General features: G+C 29.9%; 8 protein-coding genes across 8 annotated transcripts, besides 6 other annotated features; 3 read left to right on the top strand and 5 right to left on the bottom strand.

Moving 5' to 3' along the window:
* Positions 1–81: 81 nt before the first annotated feature.
* Positions 82–1257, top strand: TVAGG3_0173040 (SPOC domain-like family; the record flags this gene model as incomplete). The annotated part of the gene is made up of 1 exon (XM_001320331.1): positions 82–1257. One exon carries the CDS (start codon positions 82–84, stop codon positions 1255–1257), a length of 1176 nt encoding a protein of 391 aa, XP_001320366.1.
* A 524-nt stretch (positions 1258–1781) lies between these two features.
* Positions 1782–2820: a mobile genetic element.
* Positions 2821–2830: 10 nt separating this feature from the next.
* TVAGG3_0173020 (A-type inclusion protein-related family) lies at positions 2831–5896 on the top strand (the record flags this gene model as incomplete). The annotated part of the gene is made up of 1 exon (XM_001320332.1): positions 2837–5896. The coding sequence occupies one exon, from the start codon at positions 2837–2839 to the stop codon at positions 5894–5896; it is 3060 nt and encodes a 1019-aa protein (XP_001320367.1).
* Positions 5897–6361: 465 nt separating this feature from the next.
* On the bottom strand, positions 6362–8077 carry TVAGG3_0173010 (ankyrin repeat and SOCS box-containing protein 4 family; the record flags this gene model as incomplete). Its single annotated transcript, XM_001320333.1, has 1 exon — positions 6362–8077. One exon carries the CDS (start codon positions 8075–8077, stop codon positions 6362–6364), a length of 1716 nt encoding a protein of 571 aa, XP_001320368.1.
* A 514-nt stretch (positions 8078–8591) lies between these two features.
* Positions 8592–10498, top strand: TVAGG3_0173000 (meiotic spindle elongation; the record flags this gene model as incomplete). The annotated part of the gene is made up of 1 exon (XM_001320334.1): positions 8691–10445. The coding sequence occupies one exon, from the start codon at positions 8691–8693 to the stop codon at positions 10443–10445; it is 1755 nt and encodes a 584-aa protein (XP_001320369.1).
* Positions 10499–11038: 540 nt separating this feature from the next.
* On the bottom strand, positions 11039–12551 carry TVAGG3_0172990 (RNA binding; the record flags this gene model as incomplete). Its single annotated transcript, XM_001320335.1, has 1 exon — positions 11328–12533. The coding sequence occupies one exon, from the start codon at positions 12531–12533 to the stop codon at positions 11328–11330; it is 1206 nt and encodes a 401-aa protein (XP_001320370.1).
* Positions 12552–18868: 6317 nt separating this feature from the next.
* Positions 18869–19282, bottom strand: TVAGG3_0172980 (uncharacterized protein; the record flags this gene model as incomplete). The annotated part of the gene is made up of 1 exon (XM_001320336.1): positions 18869–19282. One exon carries the CDS (start codon positions 19280–19282, stop codon positions 18869–18871), a length of 414 nt encoding a protein of 137 aa, XP_001320371.1.
* A 1102-nt stretch (positions 19283–20384) lies between these two features.
* Positions 20385–20421: a mobile genetic element.
* Positions 20385–20421: a terminal%2Cinverted (terminal inverted repeat of Banshee-A3 transposon ID:TVAGG3_0172970).
* Positions 20422–21598: 1177 nt separating this feature from the next.
* Positions 21599–21636: a mobile genetic element.
* Positions 21599–21636: a terminal%2Cinverted (terminal inverted repeat of Banshee-A3 transposon ID:TVAGG3_0172960).
* A 678-nt stretch (positions 21637–22314) lies between these two features.
* TVAGG3_0172950 (uncharacterized protein) lies at positions 22315–23632 on the bottom strand (the record flags this gene model as incomplete). Its single annotated transcript, XM_001320337.1, has 1 exon — positions 22409–23356. One exon carries the CDS (start codon positions 23354–23356, stop codon positions 22409–22411), a length of 948 nt encoding a protein of 315 aa, XP_001320372.1.
* A 74-nt stretch (positions 23633–23706) lies between these two features.
* On the bottom strand, positions 23707–25331 carry TVAGG3_0172940 (uncharacterized protein; the record flags this gene model as incomplete). Its single annotated transcript, XM_001320338.1, has 1 exon — positions 23996–24688. The coding sequence occupies one exon, from the start codon at positions 24686–24688 to the stop codon at positions 23996–23998; it is 693 nt and encodes a 230-aa protein (XP_001320373.1).
* An 858-nt stretch (positions 25332–26189) lies between these two features.
* Positions 26190–27283: a mobile genetic element.
* Between the last annotated feature and the right edge of the window lie 597 nt (positions 27284–27880).

The raw sequence follows: 27880 nt of genomic DNA, 5'->3' as shown, positions 1-27880 counted from the left end.
TACTCTAAAGTCATTCTTTTAAAAATTACATCATAAGTGTCACTTTTTAAATGATGTTTAAATTAGAAAATTTTTTTATAAATGGCCTACGTTCCTCATTGCTTTATCTTTGACTTCAGGTCAAAAGTTCTTGAAGGAATCCAGCATACATCAATCTCTTATGCAATAGCCAAGTCCCTGTGGGAGTATTCTTTGTTTTTAGCTGGAGTTTCCAAAGATAAAAGCATAAACATTATGTTCGACATCTTTATTATCTCCCCTGAAGGAGAACTATTCCATCCTTTCCCAAAGACAACGTTCAACCACACAGATCTCAAGGAAATCCTTTCGTACATGATAACAATCCACTTCGAAAACCCGATTCCAACTGCTCAGAACCCTTTGTTCACTGCTATCGAAATGTGCGACACTTCTCTTCCTGTTCACGTATTCCTTCCAAGCTCAGGATACTTCTTCGATGGCATTGTTTCGTCAATCAAGAGGAGAACTACGATAAACCCAACTTCTCCAAAGATTCAGTTCGTAATCATCGGCGAAAAGAACGAAATCAGCGAATACTACTCAGAAATCGGAAGTACAATCGTATTTGAAAACAATACTGATTGTTATTTCCAGTTTTTCCGCAGTTTGTCAACAGATATTTTATATCCTCCACAAATCGAGGTCTTAGAGATTGGAGAATATGAAATTGACTGCTTAATGTACCAAGTAATTGCAGATCCCATCGAAATAATCCAGAAAGATGTCTGCAAATGCCATAATAAGCCATTAATCTCAGCAAAACCGCAGAAATGCCCAGTAATCGAGAAGAAGATCAATCAGTCCAACATTACGAAGCAACTCTGCATTGGAGACTACGCAATTCCTCTTGATCCTGAAGATGAAACGAAGAATTTTCTCAAATGTGTTGGAAAAATCCCTCTTGAGAACATTTCAGAGACATATCTCTATGGCAATGAAAGAATTCTCAGTTCTTCATCGATTTTGTTCTCCAAAATCATCATGGAAATGAGGGAAACAAAAACAGCACTGATTGTAAAGAGAACTAACTCCAAAATCTATGGAGGAGAGTTCTTTGCTCTGTTTGCAGACAGAAATGACTCAGTAATTCACTGCAAAAACATTGCAAACAAACACCAAATCATAAGGTTCGGTGAATCAATCAATGAATCACCAAAAGGAATCTGTAACGATCCAATAATCGAATCTGTCAACGAAGTCGACTCATTAATATCATTTTTACTCAATGAAGAATAAAAGAATTTTTAATTTCTCAATTCATATTATTTGTAAATCGTTTTTATGTTACTTTTGAACTAGTTAAAGTTGACATAGTCTCGGTTTTACTCAATGAAGAATAATAAAAAAAATTTAATTTCTCAATTCATATTAATTGTAAATTATTTAGATCCTAATTTTCAACTAGTTAAAGTTGACTCTGTCTCAGTTTTACTCAATGAAGAATAACTTTGCCAGGCAAAGTTCTGGATTCACGTTATAAATGCGGAACATTATGTCATTCCTGGTTATTTGCATATACAATATCAATGTAATAGCATTAAGAGAACGCAGGAGTGCAGATAGCACTATTGACACTCAAAGTTCCGCATTCATGTTATGGATGGGGCATGATGTGTCATTCACGGGTATTCGGAATGAAATAGCAGGTGCATCATGTTCCGATATATGTAGGAAGTCGAATTCATATCATGGAAACAATGAAGAAATAAAATATTTAGGGTCTAAAAAATAAAAAAAGTGGGTGATAATTATAACTTAAGGGTGCACACGAGAGGATCATGTAAACTTCAGAATTTAGAACCTTATTTTTAGGCATTATCTTGGCTACCTATTTAGGCTCGAAAAGCAAAAAATATCAAAAAATACAACTTGACTCCATTATGACCCTTTCATGGAGGTAGTTTTTATCCGCTAGTATTTTCCCTTTGAATCTCTTTACAATTCGAAATCAAATTCAAATCTCAGTAGAAGAAAGGAAGAATCGACTTACTACGGTTGTAATACGAATAAATACATATATTTAATTATTTTTATTTACATAATAATTGTTTGAAGCTCATATTCCATCAAATTTTTAAATAAAAGCATTAAAATGTTGAAAATGTTCATATATTTTAATAGGGTTTTGGCACTTTATTGAGGAATTACTACATACATAGTCGAACTGAACTTGATATTTTGAAATTTAAATTATTTATCAAAATTAAAATTTAACTTGAAATTTATAATTATTTAGTCATATTTTGCATAATTCTAAGTAGATTTTGTAAAAAATCAAGAAAGAAAAATTTTAACGTGCTTTATTTTTTCTTTTTTATAATAATACATATTATTATATAATTAACATATTCATAATGTTTCACCCTTTCAAAAATATAATCCTCCTCCTCTCAAATAAACGTACATACGGGTGGCCTCTTTTTTCAAAAAATTAAAATTTGAAATTTTGGGCTCAAATATTAGAGATTTTTTCAACCTTCAACGATATATGTTGTCTATATCAGACCTCCTTTCTTTTTGATACTTAACATTGTTCCTAAATCTTAGCCGTTAAGGCTGTTCTGAAAATATTTTTTTTCGAAAAAATTCGAAAAAAATTCTTAAAATTCAAAAATCCCTTAATTCCTGAGGATTTTGGAAAAAAGTTTTTACATGAACATGTGTATATTATATGAAGTATATTGATAAGGTAAAAATCAAATTTTATTGCATATTCATCGAGAAAATAAACTAACGAATCCCTCAAAATTGAGAGGGTAATCCTCCTCCTCTCAAATAAACGTACATACGGGTGCACCCTTAACGGCAAGTTGAAATGGATTCTGATTTATCGAGTCCCATTACAGAAAATGGGGATTCGGAATCGGTTGACTTCTTTTGTGCCCAGTTTAATGCAAAGTTTGGCGTTTCAACAACTAATTTACAACAAGTTTTAGATATTTGTGATGCGTTATTCTCGGATTTGCATCAGCAACAGAATCCAATCGATGTTAATGGTAAGATTGAAAAGCTTAAGAAGAAACTTAATGATACTAGAGCGAAAAATTCGGATTTAATTGGCGAAATTCAAGATTTAGCAAATCAAAACGAAGAAATGCAGAACATAATCGAAAATTTACAACATGAAATTAATGCTCAAAAAGAAAAATGCAATTATCTTGAGTCAAACCTTAATAATTCTCAAAATCAAATTGCAGAACTAAAGCAAGGTCTCGAAAGAGGCACACAAACAAAGAACAACCTTCAGAAATCATTAGATACACTCAGCGATATGTATCAAGATCAAATTTCTGAAGTTACATCTTTAGCTCAACAAAGAACTCAGCTTCTGAAGATAATTCAGAAACAAAAACTGCTTAACGAAGGATTTGAGAATGAAGCAAAGAGCGTTAATGCAAAATCTCAGGTTAAACAAGTTCCTGCTCCAATTCCGGATAATTTTGTCGATTTATTTACGATTCTTGCATCAATCACTAAAGCTGTTTCAGAAGTATTGCCTTCAACACTTCTTCCTGAACTTGTTAAAATCAGAGATAACGCAGAATGCTCGCCAATTGACAGAGTAACTCAAATAATCAATACAATTTGTACATCTAATAAGAATTTGGAATCGACAATCAATGCAAATAACGACAAAATCAACGAGATTACGCAAGAAAACGAGAAATTGCAGCAAAATGTAATTAACGTATTAGCTTTATTCGAAGAAGAGCTTTCATTTATGCAGAACCTATCAACATCGAATGATATCAGTAGTTCGTTACTATACAGACCAGAAATTGGAGGTCCAATACACTTAGATGAAAAATCTCGAGAATTCCTTATAAGAAGATGTGCCAATAATGCCAAATTCATACAAGAAACGATATCAACAATACGTATAGAAGACATACAAGAGTCAATTGAAAGCGCAGACCCAACTCATATTTTTGATCTTCTTATTCCAAACAATTTATCAGATAAACTGCATGCATTCTACAACAGAATGGGATCTAACGATAACCCAATCTTCAGAGAGCTGTTTGACATGTATGCTGCCCAAATATTCTCTAATTCTCTTCTCCAAAACCACTGTGTTGAAGTTAGATCGAGATACGAGATACTACAACGTAATTTGAACCAAGCCAAACAGGAATTAGAAGCAAAAGTGGAACCAAACAAACAAATTCTCAAAGAAATCGTCAGACTTCGGAAAAGAGAAGAAAAAATCAAAATTTTATTGAGTCAGTTCTTCGATGTTGGTGAAGAAAGAAATATAGTGAAACTTGTATTCAACGCACTCAAGACTTTGACAGCAGAAAAAAGTGAACAACAAAAAATTGAAGAAAAAAGTGAAGAAAATCCGAAATTTGAAGAAAAAGTGACAGAAAAAAGTGAAATTGAAAATGACGAAAACATCAAAGAATTAAATGACAAAATAGAAGATTTAACACGTAAATTGGCCAATGCTAAAGAAATGAAGCAAGAAATGGAAGAAAGAATGAATGAATTACAAAATGATTTTGCAAACAAACAGAAATCGATGGATGAAGTCATTTCCAAGTACAAAGCACAGAATGAAGAGTCAATAAACCAATTAAAGTCCGCAACGGCACAATTAGAAGACTTAAGACATGAAAACACTCAAAAAACAGAAGAAATTTCACAATTAAAGGAAAATTCGACTGAAATCAATGACCAATTAAGAGAAGCGAAAGATTTGATCCAGCAAATGAAGATAGAAAGGAGAGAACTAAAACAGCACGTCGACATGCTTGAAACAGCAAACAGGAAATCCATAGACAGACTCAAAGAAAAATCTCAATCTTTGAGACACGAATATGAAAAAGCTGTTCAAGAAACACAAGCTGAATTAGCAAGTGCAAGAATTGAACTTGAAACAACAATGGATGATTACAGGAAACTATTGGCGAAGAGTGAAGAAAAAGACGAGAATTTGATACGATTACAAGCAATGAATAAAACTTTTGAACTCAAATTAAAAGCAATGGATGAAAAGAGAATGAGTGAAACGAATTCATTGCAGATGCAAATGCAGACACAACTTGATTCAGTTATAGCACAAAGTAGGGCCAAAATCACACAGAAAGAAGAAGAAAACTTGGCTTTGATTGTTACATATTCTCATAGATTTGAAGAGAGATATAATTTGTCATTAATTCCTTCATCATTAAGTGAATTTCTTGAAACTCTCGAGAACGAATTGGAGAAGAAAAACAAAGCACAGATTGTTTATGAAGAGACTGTTTCTGATTTGTTGAGAGTTCAGCATTTGCTGAATCTCCTTCCTTCATCAAATATATTTGATGCTGTTAATGATTTGTTCGCTGAGAAAGAGAAGTTAAAGCAACAACATGAATCAGATTCTTTAGAAATCCAAAAAATGACAGAAAAATTCGATGAAACAATTAAAGAAAGAAAACAAACATTAGTTCAAATAGAAGCATTGCGAGAATGGGATAACTGGGCAAGAAGATTGCATCGAATAGTATGTGAGAGATCTTGCACAACTTATTCATCTGAAAAGCTCAGATTAAGTTTGGAAGAAGCAATTTTGTCAGCTGTTTCTCAAAAAACAATTTTGAATAGATTGGAAAATTTGAGACAACAAAAAACAGCTTTGTTATTGGTTGATAGACCAATATTAACTACAAGAACACAGACAATTAGACCCACATGGGCCTCAATTATATCTGTTTGTGTTTCTTGCAGAAGAATTCAGAAAATGGCAGGAGCTGTTTCTATTATTTCGCAAACTCCTACAACTGTTGAATTAAATGCTTCTTACACTTCTTATGATTCTTTAAATAGCACGAAACCATCGAATCAAAGTGATGAATCAATAAGATATCCACCACTGTTTACTTCATTGTAAATGATTATTTGTTTTTATTGTTATTATAAAAAGTTTACTTTTAAAACTAAGGGCTTGGATTTTTTATTTCCTTTTACAAAGCAAAATTGAATGCCATGTATTTGCCAAACAGCCTCACTTTTCATAGACACATATATGAATTCTCATTGTGGATGTTTTGAAAAATAAAGTTGTTTCAGAATTTAGGTATTCATGATATTTATACGAAGTTAGCATGTGGATTGTTGATACATTCAAAATTATAAATTATTTTTCTAAGAATAATGAAGAAAATATCATGCTTCAAGGATTTATTAATGAAATTGTGAATGAGAAAGAATTATTCATATATAAAGTAAATTAGCATTTTCAGTTGAATATTTGAAAAAATAAAGGCTACAAGATGTTTTTATTTAATCTTTTACCATCTCTTTGGTAACATTTGAAAAGAGTTACGAAACAGAAGATAAAACAGAGAAGGAGAAATCATTGCAGATCGTTTATATGCAAATGTAAACTAAGAAGCTCGGCTGTTTCTTTACTATCATTTTCAATTGCATAATCAAGAGCACTTCGTCCAGTATCATCTTTTTCGTTGATATTTGCACCGTGTGAAATAAGAAGTTCGGTTATTTCTTTACTATTATTTTCTGCTGCATAATGAAGAGCGGTAGCTCCATATTCATCTTTTTCATTGATATCTGCACCATGCGAAATAAGAAGTTCGGCTGTTTCTTTACTATTATTTTCTGCTGCATAATGAAGAGCGGTAGCTCCATGTTCATCTTTTTCATTGATATTTGCACCATGCGAAATAAGAAGTTCGACTGTTTCTTTACTATTATATTTTGCTGCATAATGAAGAGCGGTAGCTCCATGTTCATCTTTTTCATTGATATTTGCACCATGCGAAATAAGAAGTTCGACTGTTTCTTTACTATTATATTTTGCTGCATAATGAAGAGCGGTAGCTCCATATTCATCTTTTTCATTGATATTTGCACCATGCGAAATAAGAAGTTCGGTTGTTTCTTTACTATTATTTTCTGCTGCATAATGAAGAGCGGTAGCTCCATATTCATCTTTTTCATTGATATCTGCACCATGCGAAATAAGAAGTTCGACTGTTTCTTTACTATTATATTTTGCTGCATAATGAAGAGCGGTAGCTCCATATTCATCTTTTTCATTGATATTTGCACCATGTGAAATAAGAAGTTCGATTGCTTCTTTACTATTATATTCTGCTGCATGATGAATAGCTGTTTCTTGTAAAGACATCTTTTTGTTGATATTTGCACCATGTGAAATGAAATATTTGCATAGTGATGGAATATTATATATAATAGAATTATCAAAGCATTCATCAATATCATTAGTTTTATCGAAATAAACTAAAAATGATTCCAGATTATTAAAAATTTTACAATCAATTAATTTGATCTCTAAATTGTATTCATTCATCAAGAATGCAACAAAATCAATGTTGTGTGAAATAATTGCAAACTCCATGCATTCTTCATCTGGTTTTTGATATTTCAAACATTCATTCATGATCTCAGGGTGTCCTCCTAAAAATGAAAGTTCAAGACATGTATCAGTTATTTCTGAGTTAAACTTTGTTCTTAATAACTTGAAACAATCAACTGCTCCATGGTAACAACATAATTCAAGTAATGAATAATTTGTAAAACTTGGATACAAATGAGATCGTAGTTTTTGATTTTTATCAAATGCTTCTCTTTCAGTGAATGAGATAAATCTTTCTAAATCATTATACATAATTGTTCTATAAATACTATCTTCCGTATGAATATCGAGATTTTCTGATTTAAATTTTTCGAAATCATCAGATTTGTCTAATTTAATACCATACTCTTTATAAAACAAGAAGTTTGAAACATGTTCAACTTCTCTGACCTCTTCCACATGATAATCACCAGATATGAGTTTGGCAAGAAATAAATATGACTTTGTATAGCGATTATTATACAGAATAATATTCAAAATATCTTTGATTATAGTTTGCGGTAGATGATTCTTTGAATCAATCAATTCTGTTTTGATCTTTTGGTAAATCGACTTTAATCCTTCTTCGTTTTCAGTTTTTAGCTGATACAATGCATTATATAAATCGATGTAGTATTTACAGATGCTTCGTAATTCACCGTATTTATTTGGATAAATCTCTTGATCGGACATTAAAAATTTTAAAGTCAAATATATGGTTTTTATCATATATTATATCTTTGAAAATTATTAACAGAAAAACGCATTGTTTTAAACATGCGAAAAGCAATTATCACAAATAATTATGAATTTTGATTAAGCTCATAGACACGAAATGACAGAATAACAACAGCAAAGTCGAACATAATAAGATGTTCATCCAGGAGCTTACAGTCTTTCAAGATATTCAACAACAAATGACTGAAGCTTACAGTCTTTCAATATATGAAGTTCTGGTATTATAAATGACTTCTATTTTAATGAACTCTCCGATGTTGAAAAAATATGAATTCCCTACATTTGATAAATTTGAAAATCTGCCTTTGTACGGCAAAGCTTTTACAACAAATATCGATTATTTATTTGTTGTAGTAACCAAAAAATAGGTTTTCTATGAGTTTTGCAGATAATAAAATAATAAATTTTATTAAAAAGTGAAAAAATAATCCATTAAAAGTATAAATATAGGATGCAAAGTTATAACTATTGTGGATTGATAATCCTAATAGTTTATGTATTTTATCGGCGCACCGAGCCGATAGACTAAATTAAAAAAATAACGTGGCATAAAAAGTGACGAAATTAAATGGATTCTGATGATTTAGAGCCTGCACAGATTCTAGCTCTGTTCACAGAAGACATTCAAGGAGAAAGTATTCACGAACGTCTTTTTACAGCAGGAAACATGTATTTAATTGCCGCAGCTCTTGGTCCTGAAGCAACAAGAAACTCGTTATTACCATTTTTAATGTCTGGAATTAGTTTGGACGGAGAAGTAAAAGCTATTATTGCAGAGCAGCTCGGAGGTTTTGTAAAATATGTTGGAGGCTCTAAATTTGCGACAGTATTAATCGAGCCATTAAAAATTCTTGCCGATTCAGACGAAATTTTTGTACGTGAGAAAGCAGTAAAGTCTCTAGCAAAAGTGTGCAATCACATTCCATCAAATGAAGCTGATCCTACGATCACAAAATTTTTAATTACTTTATTCTCATCGAATCAAGTCACATTCAAGACAGATGCATGCATGTTACTACCCCATCTATACGAGCGCGTTGCAGATTCTAACAAAGCTAAGCTTAGACGTGCTTTTGTTTCTATGTTAAAAGATGAAACAGCTTCAGTTCGTCGCGCCGCACTTGCAGCCATTCCAGAACTAGTTAACGTTCTTAAACAAACTACAATCATGAGCGAAATCGTTCGCCAAGGCCTCCAAGAACGAATTAACGATGATGATGAAAGCATTAGAGTCATGATTCCAGGATGTCTACCTCCCATTGCCGCCAAAATATCTCCACAAGACAGAGTACAGTTCATTGTCCCTATTTCCCGTGTAATGGTCAAAGATTCTTCATGGTGGGTTCGTGCTAACATGGCAAAGGCACTTCCGAAGTTAATTCCATATTTCGGATCCGATCTGATCAACAGTGATATCGGTATGATCCTTCTTATCCTTCTAAGAGATCCAGATCCTGAAGTAAAAACCGCCGCTTGTTTGTGTTGCAGACAAATTGTTGATGTTTTGCAGAAAGTACCGAATTACTTCATAGATACTGTTCTTCCTGAAGTCAATCTCCTTGCTGCTGAGCGTTTCAAGCAAGTCCGAGAAGAAGTTGCCGCTGATATTTTGTATTTCGCAAAAATTGTTCCTGACAATGTTGCTGAAGAAAAAATTTTCCCTTTAGTTGCACAATTAATCAACGACAATGATAGGGATGTTGTTATTGCTGTCCTTAGATCTCTCAGCAGCACATTTGGAGCAATAAACTCTTTCTCAATCACTCGTGTCATTCTTCCAAAACTCATTGAAGTTGCAACAAAAGAAGATTGGAGAGTTCGAATAGAAATTATCCGAAATTTCTGTATTTTCTTGCCTTTCGTGACAGGAGAAGCCATACACGCACAGATTATACCATTAATTGGTGATTGGCTACAGGATGAAGTCTACGCAGTAAGAGAAGAAATGGCCATGACATTGCCTGACTTTTTACAAGTGATGCAAGGTGACCAAACAAACTCTTTCAATGAAGTTATAGATGCAATTGTTTCTGTAATTATGAGACTGAACCACTCTCAAAGGATACCTGTAAGACAAGCTGCACTCCTCGCGGCATCTTACATAGGGCAGGTTTTACCTCAGGAAGTGATGACAGAAAGAATTTTGCCACCAGTGATTTTGATGGCATCTGACAAAGTTGTTAACGTAAGAATTTTGGCTGCAAAAACACTTAATAAACTGAAAGCGTTCGTAACACAGCAAGGACAGCAGAAAATTAAGCTCTGCATGAAACAATTGGCTAATGATCCTGATGCAGATGTGAAATATTTTGTCCAAATGTAATATTGTTCATATTTTGATATTGTTTGTTAATATAAATATTATTTTATAAATAATTTTTAAAGAATAAGTTTTAATAGTGAACAATTAGGTAGTTTCAAGTTCCTTTTTTCAAAAATGATGTGATTTATCGTGAAATATCTTATGGATAATTGGCCTGTGAGAATGCAATCACATTATAAGACTTTAATCCCTTAATGCGGAATGAATTAATGATTAAAATAAATAATGATATCATTTACATTAGAAATGAATCCAATTATATTAGAAAGCATGTATGTCAAACTAATGAAGCTTTATATTTTTGAAAAGAATGTGATGAATCAAATTAAACCAAAATCAAATATTTACTAGCAGATACGAAAGATACAAAATCTGTAATATGTTTTTTTACAATCAAATATCTAATTAATCATTAATTGAACATCAAAATTTTTATCTGATGAAAGTATTCATGATTCAATATATGTTGCAAGCATTTCAGAAGATTATATGAGTGATACTAATTCATGAACTAAGTTAACAAAAAAAAATTTTTTTGGATGATAATTCTTGAAAATTTTGGGGAGAAATTGAAATATATAGAGAATATAAAAGTCATTTTTAAATAAACAGAATGTTATTATCCAAAGCATTAAAGATAAAAATGAAAATAAGAATAAGAAAAAATTTAACATATAATTAATCGATATCCTGTGATATAAACACAATGAATATCAAGAAGATTCAGAACAATTCTATAAAATTTTGATATAAAATAAAATATGAGAAAATATAAAGAAAAACTACATAATTAAAGCCAAATCTGCCTTACAACACAAAACCAAACGATAAATAGCAGAAATTAAGTATAAGGCAATAAAATAAAATTCAAAATTTTCAAACTCATTGCAACAAAGTAAGTAATTTGCTAATAGACGATTGCTGAGGCTTCTCTTGTGTCTGTTGTTGCTGCTGTTGTGTTGCTGGAGCTGGAGGAGGTGTCTGTTGAGTTTGTTGTGATTGAGGGGGAGAAGGAGTTTGTCTTGGCTGTTCCTGACGATAGGATGGCTGTGTATGTGTCTCCTGAGGTTGGTATGTTGGCTGCTGAGCGTAATGTTGAGGTTGATAAGGTGGTTGCTGATGCTGAGCTTGCGGATAAGGATATGCTGGTGGTGGTGGAGGCTGGTAAGGGTAAGGTTGTTGTTGGTGCGGAGGGGGTGGTGGATAACTGTAATGGTTCTGTGGATATTGATATTGTTGAGCTGGTTGAGGCGGATAAGGGTAATTGTAAGGGTATGGAGGTGGAGCAGCTTGTTGTGGTGGGTACTGCGGTGGATAGTAAGGTTGCTGTGGTGGGTAGTTCTGATATTGAGGTTGAGCTTGATATTGTTGGGTTTGTTGTACTTGTGGTTGTTGCGTACGCTCATTTCGAGGTTTATTATTGTTGTTTCTGTCATCTCGCTTATGGAAATCTTTCTCATCCCTTCTTTTATCTGATTTTTTAATTGCATCCGGTTCTCTAGAGATACCGTCATCCTCGCCAATCCTTGCTTCGAGAGTAACTTTCTCTCCCATTATTTCTACCTCAGGATTTTCTAATGCCTTATTTACGGAGCGAAGATTAAAATATTTCACAACAAAGACATTATCACCATCCTTGCGAATCTGGCGAATTTCACCAAATTCGGAGAGTTTAGCATGTATATCACTTTCGGTAATTTGAGAAGAAGAAGTTGTGAATTGTATAGTAGCACAAACAGGGTCTTTCTTATTTTTATCATTCTTGAAGGCATAGTTTGCCTTGACTTCTCTGCCTTCAATTTCTTGAAATGGTGCTTGTTCAACAGCGCGTTTAGCGTCTCTGATATCATAATAAGTAACAAAATATTGTCCGGCATCTTGTCTATCAAATATTGATTTAATCTCACCAAATTTCTCAGCAAATTTTCTTACAACATCGGGTTTAGTATCATACCTGATATTATAGAAAAAAACTACGTGGACAGGAATTTTATTATTTTCCTGAGCAGGTTTGTTTTGAGTATTTACACGAATGTTACTATTCATTGCCAAATTACTACCATTCTGTTGTTGTTCGTTCTCGGCCATAGCACAAATTTCAGTAGTGCTGAAGACATGTTCTCAATTTTTCAGATGTTTACAATTTGTAAAAGATCAAACAATAGAAATTGAAATTAAATCGATATATCATGCTAATATTTACTAATAGTCTATGATTTCATCTAAGGGTTTCGTTTTGCTAAAATTGTCACTTTTATAGCATATTTGTTTTTGGATGTTTTGCGAAACCAAAAAAAAAAACTATGATATACAATGTGTGTGTAAAGAAAATACTTTATTTACTAGTTAAAAAATCATTTGGTATTGATCAAGTTATTTTTTCTGGATAAGATATTATATGGATAATTGGATAGAAAATACAATTATATAATCTTGTACCTGGTTTAATTAAGCTAATTGTCATCAGAAACTTGTAATTTTTATGAATTTCAGATTTTCTTTTCATTACTGCTTTTCTTAATAGGTCAAGTTCTTATTTACGTTATAAAGTATGATATTTACAAATATCAAGTTATCGTGTTTTTTGAGAAATTATGAGAAACAAACAAAAATGAAAAAGATAGGAATAGCAATGAATAGTGATGTGTGTATAGAAAATGTAAGAGATATGAATGCAAAGCAATCAGTATTTAGGACATTGACCATAGATTTCGAAAAAAAAATGCTGCATATTGAGCGAAAACTATGATTATATTATAAGGCTGTCATTTAAAGCATAATGAAACTATTCCCTTTTCATTTTAATCGAATAAGATAGTAAAGATTTTTGAATTAGCTAGAAACTGATGAGATGTTTTCACAAATCATATTTTTAATCTCTATAATGCATAATTCACTCAATATCTCAATTTTGATATTGCGAGATATTTTTGCTATCGGTTTCGCAATTTTGACACAATAGCAAGAGGGTTCTATAAGCATTATTATCAACGTAGAATCTGAATATCATATCAGAAAATGTCGCAAATCTGACATTTACCCGACCAAATAGCAAAAATAATTGAATACTTTTCGCAAAAACTTTAAAAATCGATAAAAATATGAAATATAGATATTAAAGAGACTTTTTATATAATATTCATAAAGATTTTCCAAAAATATGATACCGCAAAATTAAAAAAGTGACGTCTTGAGTGGAGTCAAAGGTCGAAATTGCTAGCTAAATGTTTTTTTTAGCGAAATTGCGTATTGTACGTTTTTTTCGCAAAACGAAACCCTTATTTCATCAATAAAATAAATAATGATCTTAAATTTTTCTCGATAACATTCATTTAAGGGATCAGTCTTTATATTTGCTTGTTATTCCTCTATATTTATTGATATTCACGCTTTTATAAATGATTACCTCATAATTGAACATAAATATCCATCATTTGTATTTCTGGATTATCATTTATATTAAACTAATCGATATTATTTCTCGGGTTTCCGAAATTTTAAAATATCTTCAATATTTTCTATCCCATGATTATTCTTATTAGTCACATATAATTATAATATGTTTGGAAAATATGTTTATTTGTATACGCTTATACGGAAACACTTTCGGCTGTTTCTGTTTAGATGTGATTCCATCAATATAACTATGAATATTTGCTAGATTACAACATAATACAATATTTTAATAGAACAAATTGACCCATAAAATGGTGGATTTCATCAGATAATTATTCCGGAATTAAAGTCAATTCAAAAAACCGTGATTACTCACGAATTCATAGTATGTGAGATTCCTTTTGATAATTTATGAATCTGGTTGCAAATAAAAATAATTCTGACATCAGAAATTTTCACAAATCAAGTCATAATTTATTGAATTCACTTCAATTTTCTGAAGAGGAATGAAAATGATCGTTATCGTCGTTTTAAAAAATCCATTTTTATTTCCACAAATTATTTGTGAAACCATAAATCCAATTAATCAAATGACATGACATAGATAAGTACTTCTAGAAGGATATTGAATTGTAATCTCATTCAGACTATTTTTAAATCAAAAGATTTCGAAAAAAAAATTGCATTAGATCCTTGCAAATGGAACCAAGGATATAAAGAAAAATTTTATAATAGAATATTAATAAAACAAGTAAAGCAAATAATTTTTAAAAAATCAAGAAATACCCAGGGTCCTAAAATGGGTATTTTCCTCACACAGACACCGTGGTTTTTTGAGCCGGGAAATAAATAGCGCAGACAGTTTCTACATATAGAGACATGCTTATACTTAGAGTTTGACGGGAATCTAAAGTGATTTTTTTCTGCATCGCGAAATCTAATGCAATCTCAAAATCATGAAGAAACTGCGAATCGGAGCGCAATTTTTTAATATGTTAATATATAAAGGTACCCCTACTACTGCAAATGCTTCAAATGAAAATCTAAGAAATCAGATTAATTTGATCACATTAGTATAGTATTGGTCAAACCAAAAACTCATATGTTGATATATAGCCTATGGATATTCATATTATCTACTTTTCATTGAATTACATAAGATTTAATAATCTCATAAATATTCTTTTTAATTTTCCGAATTCCGTGTGCATTTAGATTGCCCATACCTGTATATAATAATTCTAGAATGGTTTGGTTAGATATTAAGTTTTTTAGATTAATATTTTAACATTTTGATAAAACAAGCATTTGTTCCATTTTAGAATCGCCATTGAACTCTGGTTTGACTAACATGATGTTGTATGATCAAATAAATTCTAACTTCATGAGATAAATTTTGAAATTAGAAAATGCGATATCTGACTCAAATATTTATATGAACACATTTAACATTCAATGATAAACTAAAGTACTATATAGCAGATTCGATTTGGCTTATATTTTATATAATCAACTAATAATCCTATAAAATTGTGCTATTCACGTTGCTCAAAGATGTATTGAACATTAACTACTTGTGTATTGATAAAATTAGATATAGATTCTAATGTAAATCGATATTTTGAAATTTCATATATATTTTGTCTTGGTTTGGCATTTGATCGTGTTGAAACCGGAATTGCAATATATATCATCTAAATATATAACTATCAAAATATGAGCTATAGATTTTTAAATTATTCTCCTGAATATGAGTGACTAACATAATTATATTGAATTGAGTAGTAAGAATCTTAAATATTAGAATCTGACGATAATTTATTATAACTGTATAAAGGAACAAGACTATAAATGATGATGAAAATAAAGATTAAATTTAAATCTGAAAATTTGAAAACATTAAGTGTATTGTGCACTCTTGTCGGTACAGTGTCTCATTCCGGGAGACATTGTCACTGATGTCAGAATGATATCAAGTTCCCCATTCATAACTTGAATGCGAAACTTTGACCGACAAGAGTGTATTGTGCACTCTTGTCGGTCAAAGTGTCTCATTCCGGGAGACATTGTCACTGTATGTCTCACAGAATGATATCAAGTTCCCCATTCATAACTTGAATGCGAAACTGTGACCGACAAGAGTGTATTGTGCACTCTTGTCGGTTGAAAGTTCTGCAATCAGAAGAAGATTGTTGAACAATCCGCCATTCCAGGAGGCATGAGCTTGTTATCTCTCCTGAAATGGCACATATTTGATAATTCATGGAGCAGAACTTTGCACGCAATCAGACAAAAGATTGCGACAGAGTAACTGGGAAGACAGCAACTTGAAGCGATAAGCTGCTTGGGTGCTGTCTCCCAGATGCATCTGTCGGGCAGAGTCTCAAAGGAGCAGAACTTTGCACGCAATCAGACAAAAGATTGCGACAGAGTAACTGGGAAGACAGCAACTTGAAGCGATAAGCTGCTTGGGTGCTGTCTCCCAGATGCATCTGTCGGGCAGAGTCTCAAAGGAGCAGAACTTTGCACGCAATCAGACAAAAGATTGCGACAGAGTAACTGGGAAGACAGCAACTTGAAGCGAAGTTTTGTTTTTGAGTCTTTGGTTAAGAAATCTTAACAAAAAAACAAAGAAAAAAATCAGATAAAGTTGTCAATAACTTCATCAGTTAATGCTCACCTATGGGAGGTGTTTTGCGGGAGCTGGGGGTATCTTGGTGAGTACTCAGGAGGCCAAGAAGGGCACCCCAACCGACATTATCCTGATGAATTCAGTTGTCAACCATTCTGAAAACCGCCGAAGCCGTCGTGTGTAGAGAAATTGTTTAAATTTATTTTTTTCAGATTTAAATAAAAATAAGAAATGTTTACTATTATGGATTTTGAAATTTTTTTAAATTAAGAGTAGGAGATGAGACAAATTTAAATTTTTAAGAAATATTTGGAAGGGCGTAAGAGACGCCAACTTAAATATATTATCAAATGAGAGAAAATCACTCAACAAAAAAACAATTCTTTCAAAAAGTTTGACATTGATCTTTCTAATACATATTTTTGGAAGGGCGTAAGATACGCCAACTTAAATATATTATTAAATATGAGAAAATCGCTCAACAAAAAAACAATTCTTTCAAAAAGTTTAAAATTGATCTTTCTAATACATATTTTTGGAAGGGCGTAAGATACGCCAACTTAAATATATTATCAAATGAGAGAAAATCGCTCAACAAAAAAACAATTCTTTCAAAAAGTTTAAAATTGATCTTTCTAATACATATTTTTGGAAGGGCGTAAGATACGCCAACTTAAATATATTATCAAATGAGAGAAAATCACTCAACAAAAAAACAATTCTTTCAAAAAGTTTAAAATTGATCTTTCTAATACATATCCTATGGAAGGAGTTTACATTCTCAAAATAAAAACCAGTTCAAAATCTTATTATTCCTTGAATAAAAATCATTTAATTTCAAATCCATTCCAAATCCTTAAATCTGTATTAAAATCATTTTGCCAACAACCAATACAATACAAATTACATTTCCATATATCTTCTTGTCCATTTTAATTTTTTATCTCATTTTATTTAATTTTATTTAAAGCATATAGACATCGAGATCCTTTACACATAGTTATATAAAAGTCAAATACATAATAAATTCTTAATTCTAGAGATATCTCAAAATCTCATTTTTTTAATTTAAAATACCTTTCATTTTTCACAGTACGATCACAACAAACAAGCCATTTACTAATTAACACATATAAGAAAAATATCAAATTACAAAACAACTTTCAATATCATTCGCATCGAATTCTATTTTTTCATAATTATCAACTACATGTTATTATATAATATATGTCGGCGCATATTCCACTCTATACAAGTGTCAGACACACTCACACAAAGCTGTGAGATTCATACCTCTATCAGTAGGACTTCTCAAATCAAGAACACATATGTTTCACTATCGCACATCTGTGTAGGATCTAATTAACCCTTTGGACTGGTACTTCAAAATTTGATAATTTGATAATTTCATGTGATATTATCATTTGCCTTTAAAACAACTGTGCGTTAAACTAGACACGTTTCTCTATCATAATGCAAAATATCAAAGTTTGGGAGATTCCCAAAGTGTCTGAAACTGATCATAAGGGTGAAAAACCGTTTTCCAGAAGTTGGGAACGTAGGGTATTAATGAGAAAGTTATTTATTGTCTAAACAAAGATTTGCCTTTCCAAAATTTTATAATAAATATTGAGCTCACAAAATTCAAATCGACTGTCACTTATGGAATACAAATTTGTAAAATGACATATAAATTGGTAAAAAATGAAAAGTGACATTTCCTGAAAACTTAATCATATGAATGTATATGTTGTATATTAATAATAATATAATATGTTATGTTTAACGTGCTTTATTTCAATTTTAAAAAAATGTTCTCCATCTTCTATTCCTATACTATTAAAAGAAATATAAGATACCCGATTTTTGAGAATATTCAGAAAATTGAATAGTTATTCATTTGGATCCACTCTAAAAAATTGGGGTATTATTATTGTCGTCTGGCGGTTTTAGACGACAATGCGAATTTTCAAATAATAGGATTTTTAGCCAGATAAAGAGCTACTCCATATATCATGCGTGTTTGCATACTATATGCATAGATGGAATTGATGTTCTTCCTTTATTTAGGTACCGAAACATGCTTGAAAAATCTATTTTTTAGACGACAATGATAATTTTGTCACTTTTCCAGACGACAATAATAATTTGTCACCTTTTTAGACGACAATAATAATTTTGTCACTTTTTCCAGACGACAATAAAACATCCTCAAAAAAATTCAATTAAAATACAAAAACCTCATGATTAATATTTCTTCATTATCTTATTATAAAACTATTTTTAGACCCTATCTAAATATAGTGAGTCACAGACGGATCCGCAAAAAAAAATAAAAAAAGTTTTGAAAATTCGAGATTTTTAAATAGATAGTAAATAAAACAAATGATAACTATTAGAATTCCAGAAATTCATCTTCAAAAGTATTACAATATCCATCCCATATATCAATTGTTGAGTTTGTTTGAGCAAAACTAGATTCTTCGCTTGTGTCTCCATTGAAAGTTATTAATTGACTTGCCTGATCCCAATGTTCACATAACCAAATATAAATTCCTTCTTTGGTACGACTCAATACACGCTCTATCTTCTGTCTAAATTGAATCTTAACTTTGGATACAAAGGCTAGTAAGTCTTTCTTTTTTTGGGATTTTAGGAATGAATTAACAGTCTTTTCGACATCAAAGTACTTGCTTCCAAGGAGTCTGCGCCTCTCAGCAATCCTATTCAAATAGTCTGAATAACGTTTGGTGGTCCTCTTCTTCGATGGAGCTCTCTGTATCACAAACTTTCTTTCAGCAGTTTGCATTTATGATTTTTTTTATTTCTCTCAAAATTTAAAATGAGAAAAAACGTGACGACTATTTGAATTATCTCTATTATCCGAAAAAAATCTATATGTAATTCATGGTAATCATTGATAAATAGTCTAATTAAATTATTGTCACTTTTTGGGAAATATGTAAAAATGTATACTATTTCTGAGCTTTGACAATATTTCAAATAAAATATTAGACCTATCCGAGCCGCTAATTTAAATATATCACATTATTCCAATTAACGTGCTTTTCTGATTCAATTTTTGAATTTTTAGCAAATTTTGACAAAAAAAATAATTTTAAATGGGCACTGTTATGAAGTTCAACAAAACAATTTGCTGTGAATGATGTACAACTTAATAAAGAATCAAAAGGCCATGTATATTTATTAATCCAAAGATGATATTTGCCATTTTTTAGTTTGAAATTAGAAAAATTATCTAGGTTACTGTTTCAAATTAATTTTACATTTGATTTAAAAAGAATATTAGTTGATGAATTATTTTATTAATCTTCCATAAATAATATAGAATAAAAAAGATCAAACACCATGTAGCGTTTTTGGATATTTATATAACTATAATTGAAACCACCAATATTGCTTTGATTTTCTCAAAAAACATTATCAAAATTGATTTTTTTGAAGGAAAACTTTTTAAAAATGAGATGAGAATCATGAAAGTTATGCTTCATTAGAGTCATATAAATATATTATTTAATTTAACATATATTTCAAGCGTAATTATCCTGAAATTAATCAAACTCTCAGAGATGAATAAAAATGGTTATTACTGATAATTTTTAAATTTATTCTAATGCTTTTATACTACAGAATGAAAAATGATTTAGTGCTAACCATTGAATTTTAGACTTTTAAAAATTCAAAGGTATTCAGAAATTCAGAGTTCTAACGTGCCCACACTCAAATATATAGTTACCCTTTGAATTTTCAAAAAATCACAAATGAGCATAAATTTTAAAAATATCACAACACAATTTTATGAAAAATAACGTATTACAACGTGCTCATGTATATTATTCTTTGATGGCTAGCTATTCTTGGAGTCTTGGACATCCAAACGAGAACTAGTGTAATAAACAGAAATTCATCAAAAGTGACAGCTCTCAATTTTTTGACATTTGTAAATTCTAAATTGAATGAGAAAAATGAAATAATACTAAGCATAATACAATATTCTAGATTTAATTATAATTAGGAAAAAGTTAGTTTTGAGAGTACTTTTCATAGGCATATAGAATGAAATCTTCTGAAAAATAATATCACATAAACTCATATTATTTTCTAATATATAACTATTTTATATAAAAATCAAATTCAATGATCTTAAAAGCGAAGGATAAACCTCAAAATTTACGAATATAATGAGTGGGAATATAATGCTTATCTATCATAAAACCATATGAAATATCAATTTTTGCTTTACGCCTAATTTTTGACGACAATTAGCAAAAAATGTTAAATGTTAACACTCAGTCCATTTGAATATGAAAAATAAAATTGACTTTGATTAAATGTTTTTATTTATCATGCAATTCTTCTTGCGACCAAAGATTTGAATAAAAGTTCAAAAATAAGATAGCTTAAAAAATAATATACGGTAGTGTTTACTAATAGATGAATAGTATATAAATTCTATTAAAATGGATTTGATCCAAAAAAATATATAAAATTTGATCATAAATAAAATCGTTTTAAATTACTTCTTCATTTAAATTATAACAATTATTTTTGGTTTTATATTTTTTTGGATCAAATCCATTTTAATAGAATTTATATACTATTCATCTATTAGTAAACACTACCGTATATTATTTTTTAAGCTATCTTATTTTTTGAACTTTTATTCAAATCTTTGGTCGCAAGAAGAATTGCATGATAAATAAAAACATTTAATCAAAGTCAATTTTATTTTTCATATTCAAATGGACTGAGTGTTAACATTTAACATTTTTTGCTAATTGTCGTCAAAAATTAGGCGTAAAGCAAAAATTGATATTTCATATGGTTTTATGATAGATAAGCATTATATTCCCACTCATTATATTCGTAAATTTTGAGGTTTATCCTTCGCTTTTAAGATCATTGAATTTGATTTTTATATAAAATAGTTATATATTAGAAAATAATATGAGTTTATGTGATATTATTTTTCAGAAGATTTTGTGTTCTTCTTCAAAATTTTATTTTTTTATTAAAAAGAATCTTTACAAAATATACATTTACTTTAATTAATATTTAAAAACGTGCTCTATCAAAAGTTCCAAAAATTCAATATTTTAGCTTTTCTGAGGTGTCACTTTTGATGAATTTCTGTTTACAACACTAGTAAAAACAATAAGTAAATTAAAACCATTTCCGAATTTAATCAATAATGCCATTCCAATCTATAAAAAAAGAAATTTAAAAATCTTTGATATTTTTAGCAGTAACTTATTATCTAATTTGTAATTTTCTTATCTACAATAAGGAAACTATCATTATTCGATCGAAATTACTAGAAATATTGATAACAAGATTTAAATTGTGAATCTAAAATCAATTTTTTAAAAGTTATCATTAAATAGGCCTTCTTACTTGGTTTCATTATAAGGTGCCATAAATCCCGTATTTAGATCTTTGGGAAATATTGCATGCAAATTATTCAAAATAATTAGTTCCATTTGGTCACAGTTTTGAGTTCAAACGAATCCACGAGATGGCAGTTTTTTATTAATAAAACTGTAAAATTTCTTGGCATGTGAAGATGGCTCAATGATTCAAAAAATTGAAGTTATTTGTGGTACCGTAAATTACATCACAAATAAGCAAGAAATGAATATGTTATGAGCTGAATGCCATAGATTTTGAAATTAATGAAGGTGTTATAAATAATGGGAGAAATATCATAGCTTAGTTGATAGTTTTTTTACAAAATAAATTTATCAAAATAATAAATTTTTCATTTGGCATAATTCTTATAATAGGATCGACTTATCATATTAAATTAGAGTGTGAGTTGTTATAGAAAACAATTTTTACTACAATTAATAATTCAAACATTAAAATAAAAAAACAAATATATATATCATATGGAATATATAACAAGAACATAGTATCAGCATATTGTTGTTGATCTGTGCTTAAGCTCTGGCCTTTGAGATGGTCTTCTTTTTCTTTCTGGTTCAACTTGTGAAGTTGGTTCTATCGTGGATCTTGTATCTGTATGTATTTTTGAGTGGATGACAAGTTTACTTCGTGTTTGAGATATACTCGACATTGTATTATTTGGAAGATCGAAAGTAGTATGGTTTTGATTCTTAGTTTCGGGTATATATGCTGTTTTTGCAGTTTCTTTTTCTTTTGGTATTATCTTTGGCTTGTTTGCTTCCTTTTTCTCAACTTGTTTCACATTTTTCGGATCGATTTTGATTTGTTTTTGATGATTATCGATTGGTGGTGGTTGTTTTACTACATTATTCTGTACCGGTGGTGCTGTAACTATGTCGTCACTAAATTCTTCTTCTTCATTAAATGTAAGAATGTTTTCGGCAGAATTCTTTTCATCTAACTCATCTTCCTGATCTGGTTCAATATATGTTGCCAAATCTTGTATTTTTAATGGAGTGTCTGGTTCATATTTCTCTTCTTCAACATCAGAAGATCCAACAAATTGATTCTGTTCATTAACTTCCTCTTCAAATTCTTCTTCCTCTTCTTGAATGTATTCTTGGATATTTTCTTCCTCTTCTTCAAAATTATCGGATTCTTCGAATTCATCTGAACTTTCTTGCTGTATTGTATGAGAATCTTGCATTATTAATTGAAAATTATTCTTATTTTGCGATTTATTTGGAATAACTTGAGTTGGAGGTATATCTTCAATTGTTTTTTGGTCAAAAGAAAAGCGAAAATGCATTTCACGTGTTCGAGCAGGATGGAGATCAACCTTTTCTCCTTTCTTTGAAATTATTAATGTAAAAACTCTTTCTTTGCCATAAATCGATGAATTTTGATTGTAATTGCTCTCATTGAAGTCTTCGTCATCTGAATCAACAAAACTCATGGTTGACTTGAAAAAGTACGGACTCTTCGGAGCTATTTTATTATCTATCATCAAATTTTCCCAAAAATAAAATTCTGTTTATTATTTTTTCCTCGGTATCAAATACAAGAATTCTCTAATAATACATGCAACCATCCAATGAAATGTTAAAATTTCATTTAATAAAGGCTTCATTAAGGTATTTTATCAATATTGAAAGTATTAATGAGAGAATATGTAAATTTGTCATCTAAAATCTCCCATTTGCTAGGAATGATGCAATGATTAAAAGGAGCAGAACTTTATATCTCCCATATTTGACAAAAATACCTTTGATATTAAATTATGCTTATCTAACACATGTATGGCAAATAAAAATAGAGGTTATTCATGTAAAATTTAAACTAAAAAACATAACAATACGATAAATCTTCTAATAAAATTATTCGATATTCTAAAGAGGCACTTATGGATAGAATATATTAGTTGCATTGTCGTTCATAAAATGAATTAAATGTCAACTCATAGAATTCATAAAGACAACGGAAAAATCAATTTCAAAATCACCGTGGTAGAAGGAGAAAACGTAATTTCTAGTAAGTATTATCCATGTAAAGATGTACGATTACTAATGTATGGAATTAAAATCATGATGAAAAATTAAATATCATGATGTGATATCATGAGCTCTGGAAGCTCTGGAACAGGTACTTTCTTCTTTTGTTTCAAAGGTGAATGATATGGCATTTGTCTTTTATAAGGAGAACTTAGTACCGCACATGTTGGCTCTGTTTTTGAACGTGGTTTTTGAAAATGTTGTGGTGGTGAAGATATAGGATGGATTTTAGGTGCTTCAGGCTCATCTTTTTGCTCATATTTCTTACGTAAAGCCGTTAGTTCTTTTCTAATTGTTAATGATGTTTGTGTAAAATACTGATGTATTGCATCGGCATTATTTCTCATCTGATCAATTCTATCTTGGACAGGTAAATAAATTTCTTCAACTTTTTGCTTTAGTGCGATATAAACATCTTCCTCTACATCTTTAATTTTACTGTCAACATAATTCCTATCGGCTTTATCGATTAGAAGGGATTTTTCTGCTTTATCTTCAACTAATTTTTTGTAAATTTCTTCTATCAGACGCATAGATTCATCGAAGTGGCCTTCATCTACTTGTTCAATAACTGGATGCCATTCATCGTCAAAAAACTCAAGATTATGTGACCCTGATTGATGAGAATCAGTTGACCTTACTTCAAAATCGTTATCACTCTCGCCTTGGTATATTTTTTCTTGAATTGCTTGTATGCGTCTGTTAATAGCAAGTGAAGTATTATCAATTTCTTCCATTTTTAAAATTTTGACAAATCTTTTCAAAAATTGAAACAAATTAAATTTCATTCGATGAAATTAAAGAATTACGGATTATCACAGTATGAAGTAAGCTTTGCTAAATATTCAGGAAAAAGAGAGAATTCATTTGTTAGTCCCAAAAAGTGGCAACTGAGTATATTGTTTATGCCTTATCTAATCGTTGAAACGGAATTGATCCAAGTTATTAGTATGAAACAATGATATACTAGTGGTTGAAGAATATTAATATTGCAAAAATCTAATTATTCGAAGTTCAACTCATCATATCTTGCATTAAAGTTGATACCTTTATTTTTTCGAAATATTACAACAGTAGCAACCTTACGTATTACCAATGATAGCCCAGGTACTATTTTGGTGTAATAAATTTAAAATAAAATTGAAACAACAGATTGACTAGTCATCCTGGTATAGTATTATGCATACTATCAAGCGATAAAATCTCAAACATCTTAGCTTAATCTCCGTTTGATTAAGAGATACAGTTCTAATTTTGCTTGTTCTGTATCAATAGTCAATAACTTATAAAATGGCTATGATGGTAAATCTGAAATGCGAGTTCCATACACATTTTATTCAGATTTATTATCGAAATGCAAATCGTAATCTATATCCAGAACTTACCTTTGAATAAAATCATGATATATTTGATTGTTTTCAAGATGTTTGCAGTGTTTTTTAAACATATAAAGCAAATCCTTAATTTGAACCAGATTTTATTTTATATTGCTTACAATTCCTTGTGATCTATATATACTTTTATATTATGTTTAAGGATGTCAATTTGGAAGAAAAGTGAGAAAATTCCTAAAATGCTAAAAATGAATTTTCCAAATGTGCTTTTTTATCTCATTTTTTTGATTTTGAAAAAAATTTGGAGAGAAGAACACTTCGTTTTTGAATTTTATCACGATGGTTTTAAAGTATATTAGACCCATGTATTGGTATTACTATTTTTGTATATTTTGAGAGAAAATCCCTAAAAAGTGAGAAAATCTAAGACGGTTTGAGAAAATATATAAACTATTGAAAATTTGAATTAAACTTCTAATTTGGAAAAAAGAAATTTGGAAAGAAGAAAATTCAAAAATCGAGATTTAGACTCAGCATCAAATGGAGAACAAAATGTTTCTTCATATGAAGGAAAAAAATTTTCTTGTGAAGAAATAGAGTTTTTAAAATTTTATTGTATGTAATGAAATAAACAAATATTAAAATTATTTTTTGATAACAAGAAAATTCCAAATAGAATATTTGAGAGAAAGAAAAAAAGAAAATTGAAAAATATTACTCTCCTTTATATTTCATGAGATTTTAAATTTATTCTCATAAAATTGACAATTTTATACGTTTAGATGAAAATAATTGATTTTGGTTGAAATAGAAATTATTATTTGCTTACAGCTATCAAATAGATTTTTGCTATTTTGATTAAAATTTGTTAATCAAATTAATAAATTTTTTCTAAATATCTTAAGGGTCCACTGTAAAAATTGAAAGTCTCTCAAAATTGAGAGGCGATTTGCAAATAATCGTTATCGTCATTTTTCGAAAATCCACTTTTCCTAGTGTTCTGATTAATATTATGTGAATACAACAATGAAGCATATGTTTCAATAAGATGGTAATATATCTATCACTTCAAATCTCAAAAAATTGCAAAATCAGTGAGTTTTATAAGAACACGATTTTTTCGAATTTTTTCGCTTTTGGATGCGTGTTTTGAAAAATAGATATTTTCGAATTTTAATTTTATTTTAAGTATAAGTTTTATATTAGGAATTTTTTGACCTATTTCCAATCATTAATTCCAATGTTTTTCAAGGAATTTAATTGAGAAGAAATTAGGAATTTCGCTTTAATGCCATTACAAACTAATATTATGATGCATAATATATATATTTATTGAGGCTAATGCCGGATATCTTGCATTTAAAAAAATTCAAAGAATTGACAATTGGATAGCACAAATTTAATTCCCTGGACAAAGTATTATTGTTTATATATTCAAACCATTATCCTTAGTTTTGATATGTTGGCCAAAAATTTTCACGTGTTATTTTTTGTGTTTAAGCATAAATTATGTATTTACTTATGAAAATAAGCATTTTATTCATTATCATAAAGATATACCATAACAATTGATTAAAATTTTTTTAAAAAAAAATTGTGTATTTTAGTGGGTATTATTCTGGATAATGCCAATTTTTACAAGATTTAATATTAACCATATCAATAGCCGACTCAATGTAAAAATTTAGATATTATTTTTTCATTAATCAAACTTTGATAAATTTTAGTATAATGAACGATTTTGTTTCGTGTATGATACAGAAATGAAAAGCTTAATTAATATCATTTTGCATTTTTTAAAGGATGTTAGAGTACATCTACATTAAAAAATCAGATTTGAACTGCGATACTGCATCAAATTGATGCATATCTGATAAGGATCTCAAAAGAGTAAAGTTAATTTTTTTGTGTTTTTTTAAGTTTTGGGCCTTAGTAAAACACCATCTCGAGCAATATTTTTGGGACGACGATAGACCTTATTTGGCCTTACAGTGGACCCTTAAATATCTGGATCACTCACATATACAATGAATTGAACGATAAAAATAATACAAACTCAACTAAGTTTCCTGTCTTTCAACTAAAAAAAATTATGCAAATTAAATTAAATTGTTTATTCAAATATAAAACAAAGATGAAGTAATTACAGTTATCATAAACTTTATGAATAACTCTGTAATTGGTTCAGATTTTCGTAAAAATATTTTTATTAATATCGATAAGAATACGTTTACCTACTATCACAACATATCGATAAACAAGAGTAGAGTGATTTTTATCATCGAAACTTTTTAAAAGCTGTAAGCTGGAAGGAAAAATCTTGTTTTTTCTGAGTTAGTTGTAGAACTATTGATGCACGAGTTATCATTGTGATGTAGAAGGATGTCAATGTACTGACTGAAGGATATGAAGTGAATTGAATTTCATTGCATTTCAATTTGATCAAAATTTGTTGAAATGATATGAATGTGTCAACATCTGTATCACTCTCTTTCACTCCTTCCCTATTCTTTCGAGAACGAAGCTAGCTCAGCTTTCGCTGAGCGAATTGACACTTTTGATGTCCTAAACGTACATGCTCTCAAATTTATCAAA

This window comes from Trichomonas vaginalis, chromosome IV, assembly GCF_026262505.1.
Source record: "Trichomonas vaginalis G3 chromosome IV, whole genome shotgun sequence".
Classification (NCBI taxonomy): Eukaryota; Parabasalia; order Trichomonadida; family Trichomonadidae; genus Trichomonas; species Trichomonas vaginalis.
The sequence above is the reverse complement of the archived record's forward strand: the minus strand, read 5'-3'. Positions and strand labels throughout refer to the sequence as shown.